This window comes from Nicotiana sylvestris, chromosome 10 (genome assembly GCF_000393655.2).
Source record: "Nicotiana sylvestris chromosome 10, ASM39365v2, whole genome shotgun sequence".
Taxonomy (NCBI): domain Eukaryota; kingdom Viridiplantae; phylum Streptophyta; class Magnoliopsida; order Solanales; family Solanaceae; genus Nicotiana; species Nicotiana sylvestris.
In genome coordinates this window covers 44,112,291-44,139,827 of record NC_091066.1, presented here as the reverse complement: position 1 = coordinate 44,139,827, position 27,537 = coordinate 44,112,291, and the positions used below count along the sequence as shown (strand labels likewise).

The window sequence follows — 27,537 nt, the reverse complement described above, 5'->3', positions numbered from 1 at the left end:
TCACCCAAGGTGATACACTGGGCCGAATAAAACCATTATCAAGCAATTCCTGCAACTTATCCTTCAACTCCTTCAACTCAAGAGGAGCCATATGATACGGAGGAATAAAAATGGGCTGAGTGCCCAGTAACAGATCAGTGCCATAATCAATATCTCTATCAGGCGGCATGCCCAGAAGATCAGCTGGAAATACATCGGGAAAATCTCATACTATTGGGACTGAATCAACAGAAAGAGTATTAACACTGGCATCTCTCACATAAGCTAAGTACGGATCACAACCCTTCTCAACCATACGCTGAGCTTTAAGAAAAGAAATAACTCTACTGGGAGTGTGATCTAAAGTACCCCTCCAATCAACACGCGGTACACCTGGCATAGCCAGCATCACGGTTTTGGCATGACAATTAAGAATAGCATAATGGGGCGACAACCAGTCCATGCCCAAGATAATGTCAAAATCTGCCATGTTGAGCAACAATAAATTGGCTCTGGTCTCAAAACCACTAAGAGCAACCAAACATGACTGATAAACGCGGTCCACAATAAGAGAATCTTCCACAGGAGTAGAAACATAAACAAGGGAACTCGAGGAATACCGAGATACACCCAAATGTAGAGCAAAATAAGAAGACACATAAGAGTAAGTAGATCCTAGATCGAATAGAACCGATGCATCTCTATGGCAAACCAATTTAATACCTGTGATGACAGAATCATAGGCTACAACCTCGGTACGGGCAGGAAGGGCATAGTATCTGGCTTGGCCTCCCCCTCTCGGGAGACCTCTACCTCCCTAACCTCCACCTCTAGCTGGCTGAGCAGGTGGGGTAGCAACCGGAGCTATAATCATAGCTTGTGAACTCTGCGGGGCACACTGTGGCTGAGAAGTCCGTGGAGGTACACTCCTCCCAAGTCTAGGGCAATCCCTCACCACATGGCATGTGTTTCCACACTCAAATCAAGCTCTGGGAGGACGTGGTGGCTGTGACTAACTCAGACCAGGTCTGTTGGACTGACCTTTGAAAGCACCCCGCGTAGAAGGCGTGCTAGAAACCGAAGGTGAATAATAAGGCTCCTGAGGCCTATGAGGAGCTGGATCACTACTGGCTGCTAGAAGAGTTGAATGAATAGGACGACTCATATAACCCCTACCATGATGACCTGCAGCTGGGGTACGGGCACCAGAATAATGGCCTGACTCTCGAGACCTCTTGGCCTCCCTCTCCTCTCTCTCTCTAGCATGCATACGCTCAATCCTCCTAGCAATGCGCACCTCCTGCTGATAAGAAATATCCATCTCCAACTCACGAGCCATGCTAGACCTGATGCTGGGAATAAGGCCCTCAATAAATCGGTGAACTCTCTCGCGAATAGTAGAAACAAAGGCTGGTGCATGCCTAGCCAAACTGGTGTAACGGACACCATACTCTGATACAGTCATAGTACCTTAGCGCAAATGCTCAAACTCTGCGCGCCATGCGTCTCTGAGGCTCTAAGGAACATACTCTCTCAGGAATAGATCTGAAAACTGAGTCCAAGTCAGTGAAGTAGCCTCATCCAGACTAACTCATAGGTGTGCCACCACTCATAGGCGGCTCCTCAGAGCTGGAAAGTACTGAAGGAAACCCCGCTCGATCGTGATATACCCATGGTACGGAGAATGCAGTAGCTCTCATATAGAAATCCCATAGCATCCTCCGATGCTAGACCACTGAATACAGGAGGCTTGTATTTCTTAAACCTCTCAAGCCTCAGCTGCTCCTCCTCGAAAACCGCTGCCCTGTCCTCGGGCTGAGCTGGTACTGCAGGCAGTCCAGAAATAATCTCAGGAATCTGCTCAACATGCACTCGCTGCTCAGGAGTGTGGGCGGCGGGAGTCTATGCTCCTCCCCCGACTTGAGATGTGGCTGCAACAAGGGGGAAGCAACCCTGCCTAAGCCAAGGTGGTGTACATGCTCATGAGCTACGCCAAAGTCTCCTAAAGGGATGGAGTAGTAATAGCAGTAGGCGTATCAGGTGCTTGGACTCCTACTGGAACTGCAGGTGGTACCTCGGCGATAGCTCGCGCAGGTGCTCTGGCTGCACCACGTGCGCACCCTCGGCCTCTACCCCGGCCTCGGCCTCTGAAGGCTGCAGTAGGGGGCCCGGGTGCCTGATCATCTCGGGTAGCACATGTCCTCACCATCTGTGAGAGAATAGAAGATATAAGTTTAGAATTGTTATGTCAAAATATCTCACGACAAGGAATCAAATAAAGTGGAAATTTTCGTAACGGTTACATAGACTCTGGTAGATAAGTATAGACGTCTCTGTATCGATCAGTGAGGCTCTCATAAACCAGCTTGTGATACATGACTCCTATGAACCTAGAGCTCTGATACCAACTTGTCACGACCCCGGTTCTCCCTCCGTGAACCATCGTGACGGCACCTAGTCTCTACGACTAGGTAAGCCTAAATTGCAGAAGAAAACCAAAATTTGCAGAAGTAAAATATTTTAAAATAGTAATAAAGTAATAACAGTGTTTAAATGTACCGCTCGGCATACACCATGTTTAACTCTCATTATCCAATACATAGATCCCAGACCCAGAAACCCACAAATCACAAGCTAAGATCGATACTACATAGCTCTACTCCGGAATGTCTAATAAGAATAGAAAAATACGAAAGGGCTAAATACTAAAAGCAGGAATAGAAAGAGACTTTTCGGTTTGGACGCGGTAGATATACCTCGAAGACTCTAGAGTAGTCGCCTCCTCAATAATGATAGGCCTGGGTAGCGGTACCTTGATCTGCACATAAAAAACATGCGCAGAATGGGCATGAGTACACCACAAAGGTACTCAGTAAGTGCCAACCCTAACCTCAGATGGGTAGTGACGAGGAAAGTTCAGGGCCATACTGAGGTTAAATAAATATAAAGGTGACAGGATAAGGTAAGCAATACAATTAAAAATCTATAGTAAGGATCTATATAGGTTAATAAGAGTACAATAACAGAAATAAAAATAAAGGCAAACACCAGGAAATACCACTCATAACCAGTATGATAGCCGAGGATCTCTTGGTATCCTGAGGATCTCTTGGTATCCTCAATAATATGCTAGGGATCTCTTAGTATCCCGAGGATCTCTTGGTATTCTCAATATATGCTAGGGATCTCTTGGTATCCTGATGATCTCTTGGTATCCTCAATATACGTGCCAGGGATCTCTTGGTACCCCGAGGATTTTTTGGTATCCTCAATTATATGCTAGGGATCTCTTAGTATCCTGAGGATCTCTTAGTATCCTACACCTCTGTTCAGATCATAAATATGTACAGGGGATCTCCTGGGATGCCGTCCCGTAGTCCCAAAGCAAAAACACAAAGTAGCAACACAAGAATACCCAATTAAGTTAAATTCCATACCAAGTAAATAGTTAATTCTAGCCTAACATGCTTCACGTTATGCAATTAAGGCAGTTTAGGCAAATAAGCAATTAAATCAACTAAACATGCTTTCCTAAACTAGAAATAGGCTAAATATAAAATAGGAAAAAGAACTCAATTGAAACACTTAAGAAAAAACCGGATTCTCAACAATGAGCTTAAGTACGCGCATGTCACCTCACGTACAAGGCGTTTCAATTATCAAATATATCATATCCTAAGGGAAAGGTCCCCCACACAAGGTTAGACAAGCCTCTTACCTCGAACCAGCTCAAAATCAACCTGACACCACGTCTTTGGCACGAGTACTCAACTCTGAATGGCCCAAATTTATTCAACTCAATTGCATAATATAAATAACGCTTTAAGTAACTAATTCTACAATTAAAGCCTAAGATAATACGCGAAATTATGTAAAATGGTCAAAACGCCCCTTGGGCCTACATCCCGAAATCACGTGAAATTTACATTTTCAGAAACCTCGTACTATCACGAGTCTATACATAACAAGAACACTAAAATCGGAGTCCAAATAACCCCTCAAATCCTCATTTAAAGGTCTCTTAAACTCAAACCCTAATTACCCATTTTTCCAAAAAAATTCACCACTAATTAGGTCTTTAATCACATAAAAATGTGTTATGAAGTCAAGGATGTTACCTCAAAGTTATTCCCCTTTATTTTCCTCAAAAACCTCTCTCAAAACCTTCAAACCCGAATGAAAATGGTGAAAGAATAGCTCAAATTTGCGAAGGCAACTATTTATATGTTCTGCCTGGGCATTTTCGCATCTGCGACCAGATGCGGTCCCGCTTTTGCAGACCAAAGGTCGCACCTGCAACTTTCACTTAAAGACTAGAAACTGCATCCGCGATTACCCTTTCGCAGATGCGCCACCACTTCTACGGTATTCCTCTTGCATATGCGGAACCTAAAGACCCTCCCATATCCGCTTTTGCGATTGTTGATACCTAATTTTTTCTTGTATTTTTATATACAAAATACCTTTCAAAATAGTATGTATGTTCATATATAGGCACTTCCCAAGGTCCAATTATTTTTTCCTAATATTTCAAGGATTTTTAAATCAATTTACTACCCTATTCTATCAAGAAAAACCCAATAATTATCCCCAAAATTATAATTTTGGTGATTCATTTGTTCGAATCTCAGGTTTACACCATAATATGGCTAAGATATTTTTATATATTTTTTTACAAATTTATTTGGTATTTTAAGGATAAAATTGTATAATTGCAATATTAGCCATTTTTAGGTTTAAATTCGTCTCGTGATTATAAAATAAGGTCATATATTTTTAAATTGTTAATTTTATATTATAAACAATTTTAGCACTTTCAATTTGATTTAAAAAATTCATTTACTATTTTTATAAATTAAATGAGAAAAAAGGGGCTATTTAACTTATAACCAGATTTGGCTTTATAATCTAGCCTAAATTACACCAGACCCCAACCCAAATTAAACCAGCCCAAAGACCCAAGCCCAATCCCTAAATCTACCCGACCCAAACTGGATTAAATCTTAGCCGTTGATCAACGGCCCAGATTAACTCTTACCAAATCAAACCCAAACGACCCCTCAAAACCCCTCTCTTTCCTCACTCAACCGACTCTCTTCTCTCTCTCTCTCTATCTCTGTTTCTCTCTAGAACTTTCCCCCTTCCCCTCTGCTCCGATGAGCTCCACTCACCTTCTCCGACCACCTCTTGGCCTGAATCCATGGTGGTCTAACCACCTACCAGCCTACTATGGTTCCTACACGCTTGGTTACTAAAGACTCATAACTTGACCACGAAGAAGCTGGATCCAGACCTTGTTTGATTCGAGTTCCATGGCTATCTCCGGCAATCCATGTCTGTTCGATCATGGCCTCGACTCCTCCTGTTTAGATCAACGACGATCCAAGTCTTTCTCACCGTTTGGGTTCCTCTAAAACCCTAGCTTTTGAGATTCTTTTGATTTCGTTAGATTTGTTCTAGATCCATGTTTTCCCTAAACTTTTAAAACGATTTCTTGACATTTCTTTTAAAACTATGCTTTCAAAACCTTTATTTCTTCCGATCTTAGGTTTTTGAGTTATGTTTCTCTGATTTTCTTTTTTCTCTTGTATGTTTCTCTGATTTTCTTTTTCTTTGTGTGTTTCTTCCACTATGTTGCTTCTACTGTGTTCTTTGTGTGTTTTCTCTACAATATTTTCTCCTATTGTGTTCTTGTTAAGTTTTTTTTTTCACAATGTTCCTATTTGTTTCTTCTACTAGTTCTTCTATTGGTTTCGCATGTTGTTCTTTTACTATGCCTATCATGAGTTCCTACAACTAAATGAGCATGTTAAAGGTCTCAGTTCATTTCCGAGACCTCTGAACCTGTTTCAATTAGTATCTTCTCCCTTAATCACTTGCCCTTTCGTCTCTGCACTAGGTTAATGGCAAGAACCCTAAATTTAGGGGTTCATCCGAGTTTTGAGACCTTTGGCTATGTGATTTTCTTGCTCTTCATCTTTGAAATTGTTTGATTTCAGAAAACCTAACTCTTTTGGACATATTTCAAGTTTTCTGAATTTGTTAACTGAGTCTTGAAATCTTTATTTCTTTAAGCGATTCTAATTTTTCTAGTAAAACTCTTCTAAGGTCCTTATACTGGACCCTTTGTATGCTATTTGATAGTATCTCTTCTAACCTAGGTGACTACCTACTTATTTTGCAATGGCATGACGTTTTCTTTGCTTTAAATTCAACCTAGCATATTTGTGTGCTCTTTATATATGCTGAACTTCCCTCTAAAAATGGCTTTCAATTTTGATTGATTTCAGACTTCCCTTGTATAAGTTTGTTTGATTTCTTTCCTTGCTTGCTGATTTTCCTGTTACTTGATTTGAGTCGAATATTTTCCTTAGCCCCTTCATGAGCCAGTAATTTCAAACCTCTGACCCCTTGATTTACTGTATACTAATTGATCCTTACCTTATTTGTTTTAGCCGTGTATTTCAAAATTCTTCCCTTAATTAAATCTCCTATGTATTTACCCCTAATTGCCTACTTTTCACCGGATTTTTATTTGATTTCTTTCCTTAAATAGTTTTACCGTTTGAATCTGAATTCCTTAATTAAAGGAAGTCTTGTATTGATTGTTTTTTAATTGATAACCAGTTCCTTAATTGCTTTCTTACCATTATTTCTGCCTGTTTTCACACAATTAATATCGACTCTTTCATTGACATAAGGACATCAATCCATCACTCGTAGTCTTTCTGAACTAATACTTACATTCAAAGTATTCTCTCTTGTTGCTTGAACTGTGGTCTGTTTACAAAACCTAGTGCTTGTTTTTATCTATTTACTTCTTTGAAACTTGTATGTCCTGATTTAAGATTTCAACTTCACAACAATGTGTTTATTTATTACTTTTTGTATCCCTGTCTGCTTACTGCTTATGTGTAGTTAAACACTTGCCCTAGCATATTCATTTCTTTCTGCCTGCTCTATTATGAATCCCAAACCCCTGCCCTCTTATGTGTTTAAGCTATGGTTTGAGGCATGGCAATACTGCAAGTTATTGTCCATGAATCAAACTCGATCCCTTGGGATCCTAGCCTCTAAATAGTGTGTTCTGGCAGGTTTGAGAGAATGTTAACATCCTCCATTGCTGAGCATGCTTGAAGCCTGCCCTTGCCTAAGCAATAGGCTCTTTATAATCTCACTATTCCCTATTCCCTATTCCCCTATGTGTACTTATTTGTAGTTGTTTCCCTCTCCCTTTCCCCTTTCAGAATTCTGTTTCTGCACTTGCACCCTCTCTTAGTGTTTAAGTTCTTCCCCTCTTATGAGCCTTGCCTTGGGACCCTTTGAGCTCCCTCTGAACTTAGACACTTGAGGGTTGGACCTTCCACACTGCACTTGTCCTAATATAATAATACATTTAGGTGTGAGCATTGTCCGGAGTCCTATTGAGGCTCTTAGGAAACTTTGACACATTCAAATGGGAGAAAGGCTTTGGATCATGGTCCCTTGGAGTTGGTTTACCTCATATTTCAGACATGAAGTCTGAATCAGGCTCTCCTTTGGTTGTACTTTTATATTTTCTGATGCATTTTTTTACTTTATTCCGGGCTGTAATATTTTGTAATAAACTTTTGGGGATGGCTAGTGAAAAGGGCGGGTAACTATGTATGCAAAGGGTAGATACTATGCTTACAGGTCATTCTAAATTCTACATTCTCACATAGATACCATGTCTATAGGTGTTTTTGAATTCTGCACATTCAAATGCATATTGAAAGCATGCCTATAGGGTATTCTGAATGTCCATTTTCACATAGAAATCATGATCATAGGATTACTACATTCGTATAGATATTATGCTCATAGGTTTTAAACAAATGTTGCAGCTAGATATCATGCTCATAGGTTTTTCTGCCAGTTAGATACCATGTTTATAGGTTAAAACCAGTCTTATGCATTTGGATATCATGTCTATAAGGTTTCAACATTTTTTTTACCATGTCTACAAAAGTCTTAAAATCAACTACGCATAGAAAGCATGTATATAGGAATTCCTAATCGAATCTGAATCTCTTCATTCACGTATAGAGCTAAAACCAGTAATAATAAGTACCAGTAGTTGCAGAACTTATAACCTTCGTTAAACATGCCTTTTCTTTTTGACTACCATATTCAGTTTTTTAGACCTTGTTATTTCATTGCTTTCTGAATTCAGTAGATGTCATATACATAGGATCCATGTCCAACACTTAGGCAAGCCTTAGGGTAAAGTTATAAACTGAATCGGTTCTATTAACTACAACCAGTAGGCAGGCCCGATTCGGGTTTCTTATCTGAATTATGTAATAAATCAGTCTGCCTCAACCTTTAAGTCCTCACATGTTAGTATTTAATCAGGCTCTAAACAGTATGTGTAAGTCATGCTAATTACGTGCTTCTTTGTTTAAAAGAGGTGTATCTGAGCCCTTTTAGCTTTTTATGTGCTTTTCCCCAATTTGCTATACATGTTTTGTGTGTCGCCTTAGAATTTTGCCTTTGAAACTACAAATAAGCTAATACCCCTCCCCTTTAGGATTAGTAGTCCTAAATGCCTCCTGGACTGATAGGATTGGGACGGGTAATAGCATGCAATAAGTAAAACGAGACCATCCCGCGCTTTAATACCTTAACAGGGTGGGAAGGGTAGATATGGATATGATGGCCACACGATAATATCACGTGTAGTCCCTCATTGAGGAGTGATTACCGGCCATTGTATGGGGTGATCCAAATTATTAATAAACCTAGGACCCCCTTTCTCTTTGTTTCTTTGTTTCTTCTAAAGATTTCAAACTATGTCTTTAAGGAAAATCAGCTTTCTTTTAGTTCTTTCCAACTTTGTTTATTTGTCAACCATTATGTGAAAATACCCTCTTATCTGAAGTTTCATTTGCTTACATGTCATTTGCACCTAAAGTCACAACAATAGTCTGGCCGGGAACCACACTAGTGGATCCTGAGGGGTGCCTAACACCTTACTTTTGGGATAATTTCAATCCCTTACCCAATTTTTTTACTCAAATTAAAACCCTCTTGGTGTCCTAATGCACCTTAATCATTAAATGGCGACTCTTCAATTCAAACCCAAATTCACAAAAGGGAATGAGTTGCCTTCCCAAATGTCATGAACCCGATTTCGCAAGAAAAAAGGGGTGCGACAGCGATGGCTCTGCCATTTATACAATTCCGCACCTGCGGAACCCAAACCGCAGGTGTGGTTATGACAGAAGACTAGCAGCTGGAGCAAGTTTCAAACTCCAAATCCTTCCGTCAGCCATCCAAATTCATCCCGAGGCCCCCGGGACCTCAACCAAAGGTATCAACATATCCTAAAACCTTATTCAACCTTGTACCAATCTTAAAAATGCTTCAAACAACCAAACACATCAGATTCAATCCTAAGTTTCCAAAATCTTCCGAATTCTACTTTTTTTATCAAAAACCCAACCAAACCACGTCTAAATGACCTGAAAACTTTGCACACACATCCCAAATGACACTATGGAGCTACTTCAACTCTCGAAATTCCATTCCAACCCTCGGATCAAAATCTTACAATCGGACCGGAAACTTCAAAAATTCAATTTTCGGCATTTCAAGTTTAAATTAGCTACGGACCCCCAAAACTCAATTCGAACACACCCCTAAGCCCGAAATCACCCAACGGAGCTAACGGAACTATCGAATTTCCATTCCGAGGTCGTCTTCATACTGTTCTGACTATGGTCAACTTTCCAACACTTAAGCTCTCATTTAGAGGCTAAGTGTCCCAAAACTCTCCGAAACTCAAAACCGAACATCCTGGCAAATCAAAATAGCATAAATAAACTGGGGGAAAGTAGTTAATAGGTGATCAGGGTGTTAATTCTTAAGACGATCAGCCGGGTCGTCACAAAAAATATCTTGTGTTATCTAATATTCTTGGATTAAGTAACCTTAGTTGATTTTGTTGAAAAATTTGTATGTCTTTGTCTATATCTATTATTTCGTCTAATTTCTGATTTTTTTCTTGTCTTTTCCTAGTTAATATTCTCGCTAACATATTATTACCTATTCTATTATCGGAAAAACTTATTCGTGATCTTTCTTCATTCATTGTTCTTGACCCACATGGGAAAAGGTCCATCTTTGTGGTTTTCTTAATCTAAGTCTATCTTTTTGCGGTATTATTTCTACTTTTTTAATTGTTCTATTAAATCGTCTACCTTTGGAATTTCAGTCTTTACCTCTTTTTCTTTAATGATTTTATCTAATTTTTTAATAATTTCTAACAGTAATACTATTAAAGTATTATTCTGTTTTATTATTGTTTGATCCGCTTTTCCTTGGGGAGTATAGTTGGTAAGTCCTTTTGGATTGGGCTGAAGTCTTTCTGTGAATTTTAGCGCGTTCTCATATACTGGATCTATTTCTAGTTGTTGTAGATCATTCATGAGAGAGTGATTTCTTTTATTGTTTCTATCTTTTCTTTTAAGGTGCTTATCTCACTTTTTAATACTTTTACTTGATGTGTTGTTTTTTCTACTAATCTAGTTGTTTGTATATCTAGCTCTTTGGGTTTTTCTGTAATAGTTTTAATTAATTTTTCTATCTCGTTTTTTGTAGGTATTTTTTCTAGGTTAAACTTATTGTTCAGGAATTATATTTTTCTGTCTATTTCTAGTTCTTGTGATTTTAAGAAATTCAAATTTTGTTCTAATATTTCTAGTGTCTTTCTTTGTTTAGTTTGTAATGCTTCTACTAGATCTAACGTTCTTATTATGTTTTTATTATTTTCTTGAGTTTTCTCTCCAAAGTTGATTATTAAATCTACCAAAGTATTGTATTGTTTATCTTCAGTGTGTAATATATATTCTCTGCTACTAAAATTACACTTAATTACCGTATTGTCTTTTAATATTCGATACTTCTTTTCTAGGTATATTTTTAAATTTAAATATTCTAGGTTCTTTAATTTATCTATCTTGTTCAACCTAATGGCATCCAAATTTTTTGGCTCTTAAAAAATATTATTCTTTGATTTTCTGAATATATTTCTCCTTCTATATAATGTATTTCCCACTCTAAAACTGATATAGCTTCTGTACTAATACTACGCATTACTATATAACTTGATTCTCTATTTATTTTTAGATCTGATTTTTTCTATTTGTTTAGCTAATTCTAAAGTTGATATTGATAGAATTTTTACTTTATGTAGTATTTTCTTTAATTCTTCTTTTCTCTGTATATTTCTACTTAAAATCGAATAGATAAAAGCTATTCGTTTAGCTAAAGGATGTTGTCTTAACATATAATTTATCTTAATGGGATATGTTTTATCTTATTTTGGATTGTTCTGATATAATCCTTTTCTTATTGTATTTCAATATCAGTTCTTTCTATTTCAAAGAGAAGGAAATTCTTAAAATTTTCAGTATTTGAAACACCTAGTTCTGGTTTTTCGAAGAGGCTCTGTTTTAATTGTAATGTTTCTCTATATTCTATGTTATTTATAATGCTCTTTAGACTAATATATATTAAGTGGTGATGGTAACTTATGTATTTAATAAAAATATATTGTTTCATAAACTGTCTGGTCCAAAAATCTTCTTGCTCTGATACCAATATATGATGGGGTAGGATATAAAATAAATTCTTTATATTATAAGATGGTAAGGTCTGTCTTTATTAAGATTATAATCTTCTTCTTAGGTAGTATGATTGATGATATGATAATATTAAAAGTAGCAGATGCAGTTATATTCTATATATATATATATTTGAACAAATACTACTATTTTATTGTAGGTGGCGCCCAGCGCATGATATATATATATATATCGTTATTATTTTGGAAAGAGGACATTCTAGGTTGGATTCCCTTTGGAAAATCCATCATCCGGATATATTTGGCAAATCTAAGGCGGAGTTTGGTCTCAAACCCCAGTTCAAACAGGAGGAGTACGCCATCCTATGTGTTGAATGATTCACATCTCAAGGTCAGCAGCTTGATCGAACCATGCTTTTGCAATCAGAATGTTTTTGTTAAATGGCATGTTCTCCCCCGCAGAAATAGGTATTTTTATCATTTCTTTGCATGCACCTACAATAGCATTTGTAGCATCATCAATTTACTCGACCTCGTACATTTGTAACAGTCAAAATCATGAGCATCATCAATTTACTCGACCCCGTACATTTGTAACAGTCAAAATCATGAGCATCATCAATTTACTCGACCCCGTACATTTGTAACAGTCAAATATTCATATTAATTAAATAGGAAAAATGCATAAGTACCCCCTGAACTATAATCATATTTTGAACTACACACCTTTTCTTTACGGGGGTCCTATTATCTCCTTAAACTATTTTATAGTAGAATTATTTCTACTGTAATGGCTTATGTGGCAGTGTGTGTGTATTCCACTCTTAAAGAGAATGAGGAGCAAATTTTTTTAATTAAATATATATATTTTCTTACCTATTTTTTCCTTTTTCTTTATCTTTTTCTATAATATTATTTTTTTTCTTCATTACATGAGGTTCCTTTGAATACAACATACACTGACGACGTCTGGACATAACATTCTGCCACTGGAAAAAAAAATTAGCGCCGGAAAAAATGGAGTCCTTGAAATTCCGACGACCACCTATATTCTTATTTCTTTCTTTCTTTCTTTATTTTCCTTTTCCTCCCTCACATAAATCATTCTTTCAAAATAAAAATTATACATATCTAAAGCAAAAACACCATCAAATCTGGACAAAAAAATTTATCACCGGAAATTTTTTTCGCACCGGAAAATATAGACTCCTTGAAATTCCGACAACCACCATTTTTTCAGCTTATATTCTTTCTTTATTTTGTCTTCCTTCCACACATAAATTGCACTAATAGGAAAAATTTATACATATATAAAGCAAACACACTCATATTTGGACAAAAACAATTATTAGCTGAAAGTTTTTTCGCGCCGAAAAAAATGGAGTCCTTGAAATTCCGATGATCACCATTTTTACTCCGCCCATAATCACTAGTTATATTAATCATCTAAAAATCTTCCACCACAATAGCCATTTAATGGCCTCAAGCCAAGAGTAGCAGTAAATCAGACTTTTAACAAGTTAGAGGTTTTAGGAATTATTTCACGTATATCAATCATTTCATCTATGAAATAAGAAAGAAGACTATTAGTTACACATATATGAATTAGTTTATCTAGGAAGAGAAAAGGATAAAGGAAAAGTGTAACGATCCAAAATCCACTAAGGATCATGATGGCGCCGGACACTACTGTCAGCCAAGCCAATTACAATTTACTAGCAATTTCTCATTTTAATTATTTTGAAATCATTTCATTTAAACATATAAATAATAAATAATAAACTTCGCTAGATAAATGAGGATGTCTTTACAAAATTTAACTGCTGAAAAATCCCGTGATCATCCCAGAACCCGGTGGTAGATGAGCAATTTCTGAGAAATAATGTAATACAACAACCGTCCGGAATACAATATTGTAAAGAAAGTAAATACAGTAATTTGAAAGAGACTCGGCTGGTTGCAGGTCGTCTCGACGCAGCTCACCTAAGTCTCCGTAACAACCATGCTGCTACGTCCACTATACCACTACAGATGCATGTGCCTGTGCAACAAAAATTCACAACAAGTGTAGTATGAGTACGAAAACAACGTGTACCTAATGAGTATCTCGTTTAATCTCGAAGAAGTAGAGACGAGAGGTTGACTTCGACACTTACTAATGGTCCAATGATAATATAGTAAAAGTGTGAGAAATTCATGGATTTCATAAAGCAAAATTAAACTCATAAAGCCGGAAAGCAGGTAAATAACTTCTCAAATAATGAAGGATTTCCAAATATTTACTTTTCATTATCTTTATCAATTTATCTCTGGCCAGGAAGGGCAATTATCAACATTTAAAATTCTCAGGCAAGCAATACAAGCATGCGCATATCATGCCGAGGTCGTACGACCTGATCCAACATAAATGTAAAATCTGCATTGCTGAGGGTCGAACGGCGCGAACCATAGATGCATCTATTACCCACTCGCGAATCATACATGCGACACGGTTAACATAAATAAACAAATACCCTGCTCGCGAATCATACAAGCGACGCAGGTACACATAGAAATACATGCTCAAACATCAAATTAAGAATTTATCGGGGAACGTCTATCCAAATAAAAGCCAATTCTCTTTTAGCGATTTAAGAAAATGAAGTTTAATCCCTTTTATAAATTTATTTTCCAATTCGATAAGATTTAAGCAATTCAACTACCAACAAGATTACATATATTCCAGGTATAGCATGTTTTTGGGTCCTAGACTACCCGAACTTACACATAATAGTAGCTATGCACGGACTCTCGTCACCTCGTGTGTACGTAGCCCCTACAAATAGGAGAACATTACCAATTATTTTACCTATGAGGACAATTCCCTCTTAAAAGGTTAGAAAGGAGACTCACCTCGCTTCGAAGATCCATAACCGGCATTCCACGCTCTTCCAAAGACTCGAATCGATGCACAATGCTCAAAAATTAGCCAATGATTATGAAAATCCATTAATACATATTCAATTACTCATTACAATCGAATTTATAACAATTCCTAACCCCGTTCGAAAAGTTAACAAAATTTCCCTCGGGCCAACGTGCCCGGATTCCAAAAATATTTGAAGATAAAATTTACCCATGAACTCACGAACTCAAATATATGATTTTCTCTTAATTTCATACCCAAAATCATGGTAAAAATAAAAAATATCCATTTTCTAGGTTTTCCCCCAACCCCCAAGTTTCTACCAATTTTTCATGCTCAAATCCAAATCAAAATCATGTATTTAACGTCTAATGAGTGGGAACAACTTACCTTGGCAGGGATGAAGAAAATCTCTCTTCCGAAAGCTCCAAAATAGTCCAACCCGAAGTGAAAATAGGTGGAAATGAACCAAAACTCGATTTTTAACGAGAGCTCGCTGCCTCTAGTCCTTTTGCACCTGTGGTCTCTTGACCGCTTCTGCGGTCCCACATGTGCGGACCAATTGCCGTTTTTGCGGTCCCACAGGTGCTGACCAATTACCGCTTCTGCGGTCCGGGGCTCCCAGCCCATTTCCGCTTCTGCGCTCCTTCTTCCGCAGGTGCGCTCCTACTTCTGCGGTAACCTGACCACATTTGTGGTCCCAGCCTTCACCCTTCACCACCGCATCTGCGTCTTTTTGGCCGCTTCTGCAGCTCTGCACCTGTGGCCAAAACTTCGCAGGGGCGGTTATATCAGATATCAGCTGCTTCAGCTATTCTTTCCAACCCCAATTCAATCCGTTAACCACTCGGAATTCACCCGAGGCCCCTGGGACCCCATCCAATTACACCAACCAGTTCCAAAACATATTACGGACTTGCTCGAGGCCTCAAATTATATCAAACAACGCTAAAATCATGAATCGACCTCCAATCCAAGCTTAATGAACTTTAGAATTTCAAACTTCAACATTTGATGTCAAAACCTATCAATTCATGTCCGATTGACCTCAAATTTTGCACACAAGTCATATTTGACATTACAGACCTACTCCAACTTCCAGAATTGGATTCCGACCCCGATATCAAAAAGTATACTTCCGGTCAATCTTGTCAAAAAAAACCTTTAAATTTCTATCTTTAGCCAAATGACTCCAAAATGATCTAAGGACCTCCGAACTCACTTCCAATCGCGCCCCCAACTCCAGAATCACCATACGGAGCTATTGCCGGACTCGGAATCCCAAACGGACATCGATAACACTAAAATGCACTTCAACTCAAACATATGAAATTCCTTCAAAAAAGCTAACTTCCACAATAGCTGCCGAAACGTTCCCAATTCTTCCAAAACCCGGTCCGGACATACGCCCAAGTCAAAAATCATCATACGAACCTGCTGGAACCTTCGAATCCCGAATCCAAGGTTGTTTACTCAAAAATTCAATCTTGCTCAATTCTTCCAACTTAAAGCTTCCGAAATTAGAATTCTCTTTCCAAATCAACTCCGAACTTCCCGGAATTCAATTCCGACCATGCGTACAAGTCATAATACCTGAAGTGAAGTGTCATGTCCCTAACCCGGACCTGGTCGTGATGGCGCCTCTCGTGAAAACAATGTCAGCTAACACTCCCTATTTTCTAATTATTGACAGTTAAACATTTAAGAAATGGTCTAAACATGATAAAATAAATCCGAAATAACCATGATAACATAGATACGCGGAAGAACACTCATACACAGCCCTAACCGGGGTGTCACTAGTCATAAGCATTTATAAGTCATAATACAAATCTTCTAAGTCAATAAACTAGTACAACTGTCTGAAAAGATATAAAAGTGATAAAGGAGTAGAGACAAGGGACTACGGACGTCAAGCAGCTACCTCGTGAACTCCGAATGTCCGTCGGGAGCTCTCGACTCGCACTGGCAGGATCAACAAAGCCTGAATCTGCACACAGGGGTGTAGGGAGTAAAGTGAGTACTCTAAATCAGTGAGTAACAAATGTAAATAAAGACTGAAAGCAAGAAATAATGTAAAGCACAAAGCATTCTATAATGAAGCAGTAATACCATTTAAAAATCCATGAAGTAGTGAAAGATAGGTAAAATCCCTTAATTCAACATTTACTTCATGAAAAGCCTTTTTCAACAATTAAGCAGGAAATTTATAGTCAATTATGAAAAGTAAATACATAAAGGTTCGCCCCTCAGGCATAGTATCAACAAATCCGCCCCTCGGGCAACATCTCAGAACAGTACATGCCCCTCGGGCAACATCTCAGAACAATATCAGCCCCTCGGGCTCAATCTCACATCACAATAGGTACCCGCGCTCACTGGGGGTGTGCAGACTCTTGGAGGGGCCCCTTACGGCTCAAGCACAATAACAAGCCATCTCGTGGAATCAAAACTAGGCCATTAGCCGTATATCAATCAAGCCACCTCGTGACACACATATCTCAGGCCCTCGACCTCAAATAAGTATCAGCATTTCCTCACAATATAAGTCCTCGGCCTTACTAAGTCAAGAACCCTTACAAGCCCCTCGGGCAATAGTAAAACAGTGTTTCTCAGCCCAAACATCATTTACAATATCATTTTAAGTCTTAAAACTGAGTAAACATGGTTGAGTAGTAAAATAGTGGAAAGTAACATGACTGAGTTCAAGCATAAAGTCAAAACAGTGAGGAAGTATTAATAAAAAAAATCCCCGAAGGGTTCAAATAGTTGGCACTACGCCCAAATATGGAATTCAACCCAAATAATGATGATAGCAAATAGTTTTCACTCAAATACGCGGTAAAATCATCAATCGGGGAGAACCAATTCCCAATTCCCAATAGTGCACAACCCCACGCTCGTCATCGAGCTCAACATAGAACTACGATATGCAATCCGGGGTTTCAAACCCTCAAAACATCATTTACAATCATTACTCACCTCGAACCGGCTAAATCTCTAGCTCGCGACGCCTTTTCCTCTCGAATCGGCCTCCATGCGCGTCAAATTTATCCAAAACCAGAACAAGGACGTTAAAATATGTTAAGGGAACGAAGCCCAAGCGAAAACAATCAATAAAGGGCATAAATCCCGAAATTACCAAAACCCGACCCCCGGGCCCACGTCTCGAAATTCGATAATTTTTACATCAATAGGTTCCTTATCTCCCCACAAGTTCATACATATCAAAAGTTCTCAAATCCGACCCCAAATGATCCTTCAAATCCACAATTAAAGGCCTAAGTTTCCAAGTTCTAGTTTCCCCAATTTTAACCTTGGATTTCCATAATTTCTAGCTCTAATCCATGAAATAATAGCATAGGAACAAGTTTTATGTCCAAATTCCTTACCTCAATGAAGTTCTCTTGAAATCCCTCTCTCAGATCGCCCAAAAAGCTCCCAAGCGGAAGTCAAAAATGGTGAAATAACTCAAATTTGCGAAATGAAATAACTTACCCTTTTCGCATCTGCGGTCCTTCAACCACATCTGCGGTACCGCATTTGCGGTCATTATTTCGCTTATGCGGAAAACAATTAACCGACCACATACGCATATGCGAATCTACAGATGCGGTCCTCTTAGCTGTTTCTGCGGTACCTGACAAATTCCCATAAACTGCTTCTGTGGCCACTCTCTCGCATATGCAGCGCCGCACCTGTGGTCCCCAAACGGCAGGTGCGAAAACACCAGAAGCAGCAATTTCAGTAGCTGCAATAACATTTCAACTTCTACGTTAACCACCCGAAATCACCCCGAGTCCTCCGGGACCTCATCCAAAAGCAACAACATATCCCAATACCTTATCGAAACTTGTTTCAATCATCAAAATACCTCAAACAACATTAAATCACCCAAAACACATCAGATTCAAGCCAAACTTTCTAAAATATTTCAAATTACGCTTTCAATCAAAAACCCAACCAAACCACGTCCGAATGACCTGAAATTTTGCACACACATCCCAAATGACACAATAGAACTACTGCAACTCTCAGAATTTCATTTCGACCCCTATATCAAAACCTCGCTTATCAACCAGAAATCGCTAAAATATCAACTTCGCCAATTCAAGCCTAAATCTACTACGAACCTCCAAAATTCATTCTGATCATGCACTTAAGCCACAAATCACCTCCCGAAGCTATCCCAACTATCAGAACTCACATCTGAGCTCTCTAACACATAAGTCAACATCTGGTTGATTTTTCCAACTTAAACTCACTCTAAAGAGACTAAGTGCCTTAAACCTTGCCAAATCCTTTCCGGATTCGATCCGACCAACCCGATCACATATAGCACCAATAGATGAAGCAATAATAAGCAGAAATGGGGAAAATGGAGCGGTAACTCATGAGACAACTGGCCGGGTCGTCATATCCTCCCTATCTTAAAAAATGTTTGTCAATGAACCCGTGCTGAAATCCAAAACATGAGATGGATCCCCAATGTATTTTCGAAGCATAGAAACATGGAATACCTGGTGCACACTTGACAAGCTAGGTGGCAAAGCAAGCTTATAAGCCACCTCCCCAATCCTCCGAAGCACCTCAAAAGGCCCAATGAACCGAGGACTCAATTTCCCTTTCTTCCCGAATCTCATAACACCCTTCATGTTCGAAACCTTCAACAGAACCTTTTCACCAACCATGTAGGACACATCTCGATCCTTCCTGTCAGCATAAATCGTTTGTCTCGACTGTGTTGTACGAAGCCTCTCCTGAATCACCTTCACCTTTTTTAAAGCATCCTGCACCAAGTCTATCCCCAATAGCCTAGCCTCACCGGACTCAAACCAACCAACTGGAGATCTAGAACACCTCCCATACAAAGCCTCATATGGAGCCATCTGAATACTCGACTGGTAGCTGTTGTTATAAGCAAACTCTGCAAGTGGTAGAAACTGATCCCATGACCCTCCAAAATCCATGACACAAGAACGCAACATGTCCTCCAATATCTGAATAGTGCGCTCAGACAGCCCGTCCGTCTGAGGATGAAAAACTGTGCTCAACTCAACCTGAGTACCCAACTCTCGCTGCACAGACCTCCAAAACTGCAAAGTAAATTTAGTGCCCCTATCTCAAATGATGGAAAATGGGACACCATGCAAATGAACAATATCCCGAATATAGATCTCTGCCAACCACTCTGAAGAATAGGTAGTACACACAGGAATGAAGTGCGCATACTTGGTCAGCCGATCCACAATCACCCAAATAACATCGAACTTTCTCAAAGTTTGTGGAAGTCCAACAACAAAGTCCATAGTGATCCTCTCCCACTTCCACTCGGGAATATCCATCTGCTAAAGCAAGCCACCCGGTCTCTGATGTTTATACTTCATCTGCTGACAATTGGGACACCGAGCTACAAATCCCACAATATCTTTCTTCATTCTTCTCCACTAGTAGTGCTGCCTCAAATCCTGATACATCTTTGTGGCACCCGAATGAATGGAATACCGCGAGCTATAGTCCTCCTCCAGAATCAACTCCCAAACCCCATCAACATTGGGCATACAAATTTGGCCTTGCATCCTTAGCACCCCATCATTTCCAGTGGTCACATCTCTAGCATCACCATGCTGAACTCTGTCCTTGAGGACAAGCAAATGTGGATCATCATACTGGTGCTCTCTGATGCAATCATATAAGGAAGACTGAGAAACCACATAAGCCAACACCCGACTGGCCTCCGAAATATCCATCCTCACGAGCCGATTGGCCAAGGCGTGAACATCAACCACAAGATGTCTCTCCCCAACTGGAATATATGCCAAACTCCCCATACTCACTGCATTTTGGCTCAAGGCATCGGCCACCATATTGGCCTTTCCCGGATGGTACAATATAGTGATATAATAATCATTAAGCAACTCCAACCATCTCTGCTGCCTCAAATTAAGATCTTTTTTCTTGAACAAATGCTGAAGACTGCGATGATCAGTGAATACCTCACAAGATACGCCATATAAGTAATGCCTCCAAATCTTCAATGCGTGAACTATGGCAGCCAACTCCAAATCATGAACGAGGTAGTTCTTCTCATAGGGCTTCAACTGATGAGAAGCATAAGCAATAACTCTACCCTCCTAAATCAACACATAACCAATCCCAACTTTTGAAGCATCATAATACATGGTATATGAACCTGAAGCTGATGGCAAAACCAACACTGGAGTTGTGGTCAAAGCTCTCTTGAGCTTCTGAAAGATCTCCTCACACTCGTCCAACCATACAAATGAAGCACCCTTCTGAGTCAACTTGGTCAAGGGCGATGCGATAGATGAAAATCCCTGAACAAAACGGCGATAATAACCTGCCAAACCAAGAAAACTACATATCTCGATGGCTGAGGACGGTTTGGACCAAGTCTGAACCGCCTCTATCTTCTTCTGATCAACCTAAATACCCTCGCTGGACACCACGTTCCCCAAGAAAGCCACTGAACCGAGCAAAAACGCACACTTGGAGAATTTTGCATAAAGCTTCTCCTCTCTTAATCTCTACAACACCACTCTCTAATGCTCTATGTGCTCCTCGTAAATACACGAGTACACCAGAATATTATCAATGAAGACAATCACAAACGAATAAAGATAAGGCCGGAACACACTGTTCATCAAATGCATGAACGCTGCTGGGGCATTAGTCAACCTAAAAGACATCACCAAGAACTCATAATGACCATATCGAGTCCTAAAAGCTGTCTTAAGAATATTCGAGTCCCTGATTATCAACTGGTGATAACCTGAATGGAGATCAATCTTGGAGAACACTCTCGCTCCCTGAAGCTGGTTGAATAAATCATTAATGCGAGGCAAAGGATACTTGTTTTGTTCTTAATTGTTACCTTGTTCAATTGCCTATAATCAATGCGCATTCTCATTGTGACATCCTTCTTCTTCTTCACAAACAGAACCGGTGCACCCTAAGGTGACATACTAGGCCGAATGAACCCCTTATCAAAGAGGTCCTGAAGCTACTCCTTCAACTATGCTAGTTCTATACGATATGGCGGAATAGAAATGGGCTGAGTGCCCGGCACCAGGTCAATACAAAAATCAATATCCCTGCCCGGTGGCATGCCCGACAAGTCTGCAGGAAACACATGGGGAAATTCCCTCACAACTAGAACAGAATCAACACTGGGAGTCTCAACACCGACATCCCTCACAAATGCTAGATACGAAAGACAACCCTTCCCAACCATACGCTTGGCTTTCAAGAATGAGATCACTCTACTGGGAACATAATCAGTCACACCTCACCACTTAATCTGTGGCACACCCGGTATAGCCAATGTGACTGTCTTAGCATGACAGACCAAAATAGCACGACACGGAGATAGCCAATCCATGCCTAAAATGACATCGAAATCCACCATACACAATAATAAAAGATCCAAATGGGTCTCCAAACCCCCAATAGTCACCACATACGACTAGTACATATGGTTTACAATAACGATATCACCTACCAGGGTAGATACATGAACAGGTGAAGCAAGAAACTCACAGGGCGTACCCAAATAACGAGCAAAGTATGATGATACATAAGAAAAGGTTTAACCAGGGTCAAATAATACACAGGCATCTCTGTGGCAGACTGAAACAATGCCTGTAATAACAACATCGGAAGCAATAGCATCGGGTCTGCCTAGAAGTGCATAGAAACGGTCCTAACCGCCACCTGATCGACCTCCCTCTTTGGGGCGACCCCTTGCTCACTGACCTCCACCCCTAGCTGGGTGGGTGGGTGGTGATGAAGCAACTGGCGTTGAGCTGATGACTGGCCTCTCTGCTGAGATGAGCAAGCAAAACGATGAGGACACTGCCTCCACATGTGACCCATATCGCCACACTCATAACTTCCAGGTGCTGGAGAAGAGGGCTGAAGGGAACCCCTCGCACCGGAGTGACTAGCAGATGCACTCGGCATAGAAGAGCCTTGAGCTGATGGAGCACGGGTCAAACTCTAAGCTGAAAAGGTGCTAAGTGATGACTGGCCTTGCTGAGAATTGTGATAACCATGACCTGAAGACGCCCCACGATAACCTGGGTGAGCTGGCTAAGCAGACCTGAATGAACGGCCTCTGTCGTGCTGAAACTGACCCCTCGAATGAGCACCACTATAACTACCAGATCCTCGAGGCCTCTTGGCCTCCCTCTCCTCTCGCTGGCGATGAAGAGACTCAATCTCATGGGCAATATCCACAACCTCCTCGAATGTAGCACCAGATACCCTCTCCCTAGTCATGAGAATACGGAGCTGATAAGTAAGACCATCAACAAACCTCCTAATCCTCGCCCTACCTGTCGAAACCAACCAAATGGCATGACAAGCTAACTCGGAGAACCTTAACTCATACTACGACACAGTCATCTCCCCCTGAAGCAACCACTCAAACTGCCTATGTAGCTCCTCTCTACGAGACTGCAACACATACTTCTCCAGAAAGAGAATGGAAAACTGCTGCCAGGAAATGGGTGCTGCACCAACAGGCCTACGCCTATCAAAATCCTCCCACCAAGTGAAAGCAACTCCTGAAAACTGATAAGTAGTGAAAACGACCCCGCTGGTCTCCAGAATACCTGCAGTACGATGCATCCTCTAACACTTATCCAAAAAGCCCTAGGCATCCTCGCCCTCTACGCCACTAAAGGTCGGAGGCTGCAATCTACCAAACCTCTCCAATCTACGCTGCTCATCTTCCGGTATAACAGGAACTACATAGTCCTGAGCAACTGCAACCAGCTGGGCTGGATGCGCCCCTAGCGTCAAAAGTCCCTGCAGGACCTGCTCAGGTGTGCGAGTGGTGGGAGTCTGAGTGTCTCCCCCGGCCTGAGAAGTAGCTGCGGCTGTAGTGGCTGAAACCGCCTGAGCTAGGCAAGTGCAAACTGATAAGAACTAAGTCAAGGCATCCTGAAGACCCGGAATCACAATAGGCACAGCTGGTGCCTAAGCTGGTGCTGCAGGAGCGTCCATAACTAGGACTTGATCCTGAACTGGGGGAGCTGGTGGATCTACAAGGGCTGCCCTCACTGCTCTGCCTCTACCATGACCATGACCGCATCCTCAACCTCTGGTGGCCATAACTGGTGGCACTGGTGGTCGTCCATCCTGTCCGGTAGCGCGTGTCCTCACCATCTGTGAGAGAATAAAATAACAAGAGTTTAGTACTTGGATCAACAAGTTCGCACGACAAGAATTTCAAGAATATGAAGTTTTTCCTAAAGGTTCTACAACTTCTCGAGGATAAATACAAACGTCTCCGTACCTATCCGCGAGACTCTACTAAACCTGCTCATGACTCGTGAGACCTATGTAACCTAGGCTCTGATACCAACTTGTCACGACCCTAACCTGGCCCTGGTCGTGATGACGCCTCATGTAAAGACAAGGCAAGCCGACACTCCCCATTTTACAATTATTGACAGTTAAGCATTTAAGAAATGGTCTAAACATGATAAAATAAATTTGAAATAATCATGATAACATAGATACGCATAAGAACACTCGTACACAACCCTAACTGGGGTGTCACTAGTCATGAGCATCTATAAGTCATAATACAAATCCGCTAAGTCAATAAACTAGTACAACTGTCTGAAAAGATATAGAAGTGATAAAAGAGTAGAGACACGGGACTGCGGACGTCAAGCAGCTACCTCGTGAACTCCGAATGTCCGCCGGGAGCTCTCAACTCGTACTGGTAGGATCAGCAATGCCTAAACCTGCACGCAAGGGTGCAGGGAGTAAAGTGAATACTCCAACTCAGTGAGTAACAAATGTAAATAAAGACTAAAAGCAAGTATAATGAAGCAGTAAAACCATTTAAAACCCCATGAATCAGTGAAAGATAGGTAAAATCCCTTAACTCAACATTTACTTCATGAAAAGCCTTTTTCAATAATTAAGCAGGAAATTTATAGTCAATTATGAAAAGTAAACACATAAAGGTTAGCCCCTAGGGCACAATATCAACAATTCCGCCCCTAGGGCAACATCTTAGAACAGTACCTGCCCCTCGGGCAACATCTCAAAACAATACCAGCCCCTCGGGCTCAATCTCACATCACAATGAGTACCCTTGCTCACTGGGCGTGTGCAGACTCCTGGAAGGGCCCCTTACGGCCAAGCACAATAACAAGCCATCTCGTGGCATCAAAACTAGGCCTTCGACCTCATATCAATCAAGTCATCTCGTGGCATACATATCTCAGGCCCTCGACCTTAAATCAGCATCAGTGTTTCCTCACAATATAGGCCCTCGGCCTTACTCGGTCAAAAACCCTCACAAGCCCCTCGAGCAATAGCAAAATAGTGTTCTCAACCCAAACATCACCTAAAATATCATTTGTCTTAAAATTGAGTCAACATGGTTTAGTAAAACAGTGGAAAGTAACATGACTGCGTTCAAACATAAAGTTAAAACAGTGATGAAATATCAATAAAAAATCCCCGAAGGGTTCAAATTGGCACTAGGCCCAAATATGGCATTCAACCCAAATAATGATGATAGCAAATAGTTTTCAATCAAATACGCGGTAAAATGATCAATCGGGGTGGGCCAAGTCCCAATCCCCAATACTGTACGATCCCACGCTCGTCATTGAGCGTGTGCCTCACCTTAATATAGCACTGCGATGTGCAATCCGGGGTTTCAAACCCTCAGAACATCATTTACAATCATTACTCACCTCGAACCGGCTAATCTCTAGCTCGCGACGCCTTTTTCCTCTTGAATCAGCCTCCACACGCATCAAATCTATCCAAAACCAGAACAAGGAAGTCAAAATATGCTAAGGGAACGATGCCCAAGCAAAAACAATCAATAAAGGTCACAAATCCCCAAATTACCAAAACCCGACCCCCAGGCCCATGTCTCGGAATTTGATAATATTTACATCAATAGGTTCCTTATCTCCCCACGAGTTCATATGTATCAAACGTTCTCAAATCCGACCCCAAATGTTCCTTCAAATCCACAATTAAAGGCCTAAGTTTCCAAGCCCTAATTTCCCCAATTTTAACCTTTGATTTCCATAATTTCTAGCTCTAATCCATGAAATAATAGCATATGAATGAGTTTTACATGCAAATTCCTTACCTCAATGAAGTTCTCTTGAAATCCCTCTCTCAAATCGCCCAAAAAGCTCGCAAGCCGAAGTCAGAAATGGTGAAATAACTCAAATTCGTGAAATGAAATAACTTATATGTTCTGCCCTGGCCTTTCCGCATATGCTGTCCTTCAACCGCATCTGCGGTACCGCATTTGCGGTCATTATTCCGCTTCTACGGAAAACACTTAACCGGCCACATTCGCATCTGCGATCATCCTTCGGCATCTGCGACTCCATAGATGTGGTCCTCTTAGCCGCTTCTGCAGTCCCTAAAAAATTCCCATAAATCGCTTCTGCGGCCACTCTCTTGCATATGCAGCGCCACACCTGCGGTCCCCAAACCGCAGGTGCGAAAACACCAGAAGCAGCGATTTTAGCAGCTGCAATAACATTTCAACTTCTCCGTTAACCACCCGAAATCACCCCGACGCCACTGGGACCTCAACCAAAAGCACAAACATATCCCAATACCTTATTCAAACTTGTTGCAATCATCAAAACACCTCAAACAACATTAAATCACCCAAAATTCAAGCCAAACTTTCTAAAATCTTCCAAATTACACTTTCGATCAAAAACCCAACCAAACCACGTCCGAATGACCTGAAATTTTGCACACACATCCCAATTGACACAACGGAACTACTGCAACTATCGGAATTCCATTTCGACCCCTATATCAAAATCTCGCCTAACAACCAAAAATCGCCAAAATATCAACTTCGCCAATTCAAGCCTAAATCTACTACGAACCTCCAAAATTCATTAGATCACGCTCCTAAGCCACAAATCACCTCCCGAAGCTAGCCCAACCATTGAAACTCACATGCGAACCCTCTAACAGATAAGTCAACATCCGATTGACTTTTCCAACGTAAACTCACTCTAAAAATACTAAGTGCCTCAAACCTTGCAAAATCCTTTCCGGAATCGATCCGACCAACTCGATCACATATATAACTGATAGATAAAGCAATAAGAAGTAGAAATGGGGAAAACGGAGCGGTAACTCATGAGATGACTGGCCGGGTCGCCACATGAAGTTGTTCATGGCCTTAAACTACTAAACGACGTGCTAGAGCTCAAAACGACTGGTCGGGTCATTATATTCTCTCCCACTTAAACATACGTTCGTCCTAGAATGTGCTAAGAACTGTACTAGAGTTGTCCAAAATCAATGTTTAACACCTCGAGCACCTACCCGTGCTACCACAACTCAGCTAGGCACCCTAGCTCGATAAATCTGAAGATATCCTTTTTCACTTAAGAAAATAAGCCTTAGCGCCCAATTCCAACATCCGGAATTCTCTGCCAAGCTTGTTTCCAACATCCTCTCACCATATCAATAACTACACGCAGCACCAAAATATGACTGCATACCTTAGCTGAATTTACACCTTGCACCACGTTACTCACAAGACCACAATAACATCCTCTGATCAAATTAGTCAAAATTCCACGAATCTGATTCTCCATTGCACCTCATGACATACATAGGTCTTGCTCTAACTCTTAGAATACTGCCACGACGGAAGAGATGTGTAAAAATTCATAACCAACTGTTGAATCAATAAATCATTGGGTCTATACTCCTGACAAGAACCAATACCTCATTCTGTACCAAATAATGGTCTTAGCTCCTTAATATACTTCATATAATCAGATTGCACTGATCCTAAATCCAATGATCTCGTCTCACCCAGTACGAATTGCTCAGGAAATAAGCCATCCCAGACATGACTAAAAGTCTCATATGATGCCATAATGTGGCAGTAGGCTAACAATTTAAACGTGATACAAAGGAAAATGAACTCTGAAAAGGAAATCCAATTGCCCCGCTCGCGAATCATACATGCGATGCGGTCAACATAATTGAA

General features: G+C 40.4%; 1 protein-coding gene across 1 annotated transcript in view; it reads right to left on the bottom strand.

Annotated features, from left to right (window-relative positions):
• Positions 1 to 991: 991 nt before the first annotated feature.
• The window catches only part of LOC138879260 (uncharacterized), a 53,355-nt gene continuing 26,809 nt past the window's right edge, over positions 992 to 27,537 (bottom strand). The window contains exons 4-9 of the mRNA XM_070158864.1: positions 25,238 to 25,305; positions 23,219 to 23,414; positions 22,967 to 23,128; positions 22,615 to 22,849; positions 19,998 to 20,468; positions 992 to 1,325 (exon numbers count right to left, since the gene is read on the bottom strand). Coding sequence (XP_070014965.1) covers positions 992 to 1,325; positions 19,998 to 20,468; positions 22,615 to 22,849; positions 22,967 to 23,128; positions 23,219 to 23,414; positions 25,238 to 25,305 — 1,466 coding nt within the window. The remainder of the gene's footprint in view (positions 1,326 to 19,997; positions 20,469 to 22,614; positions 22,850 to 22,966; positions 23,129 to 23,218; positions 23,415 to 25,237; positions 25,306 to 27,537) is intronic.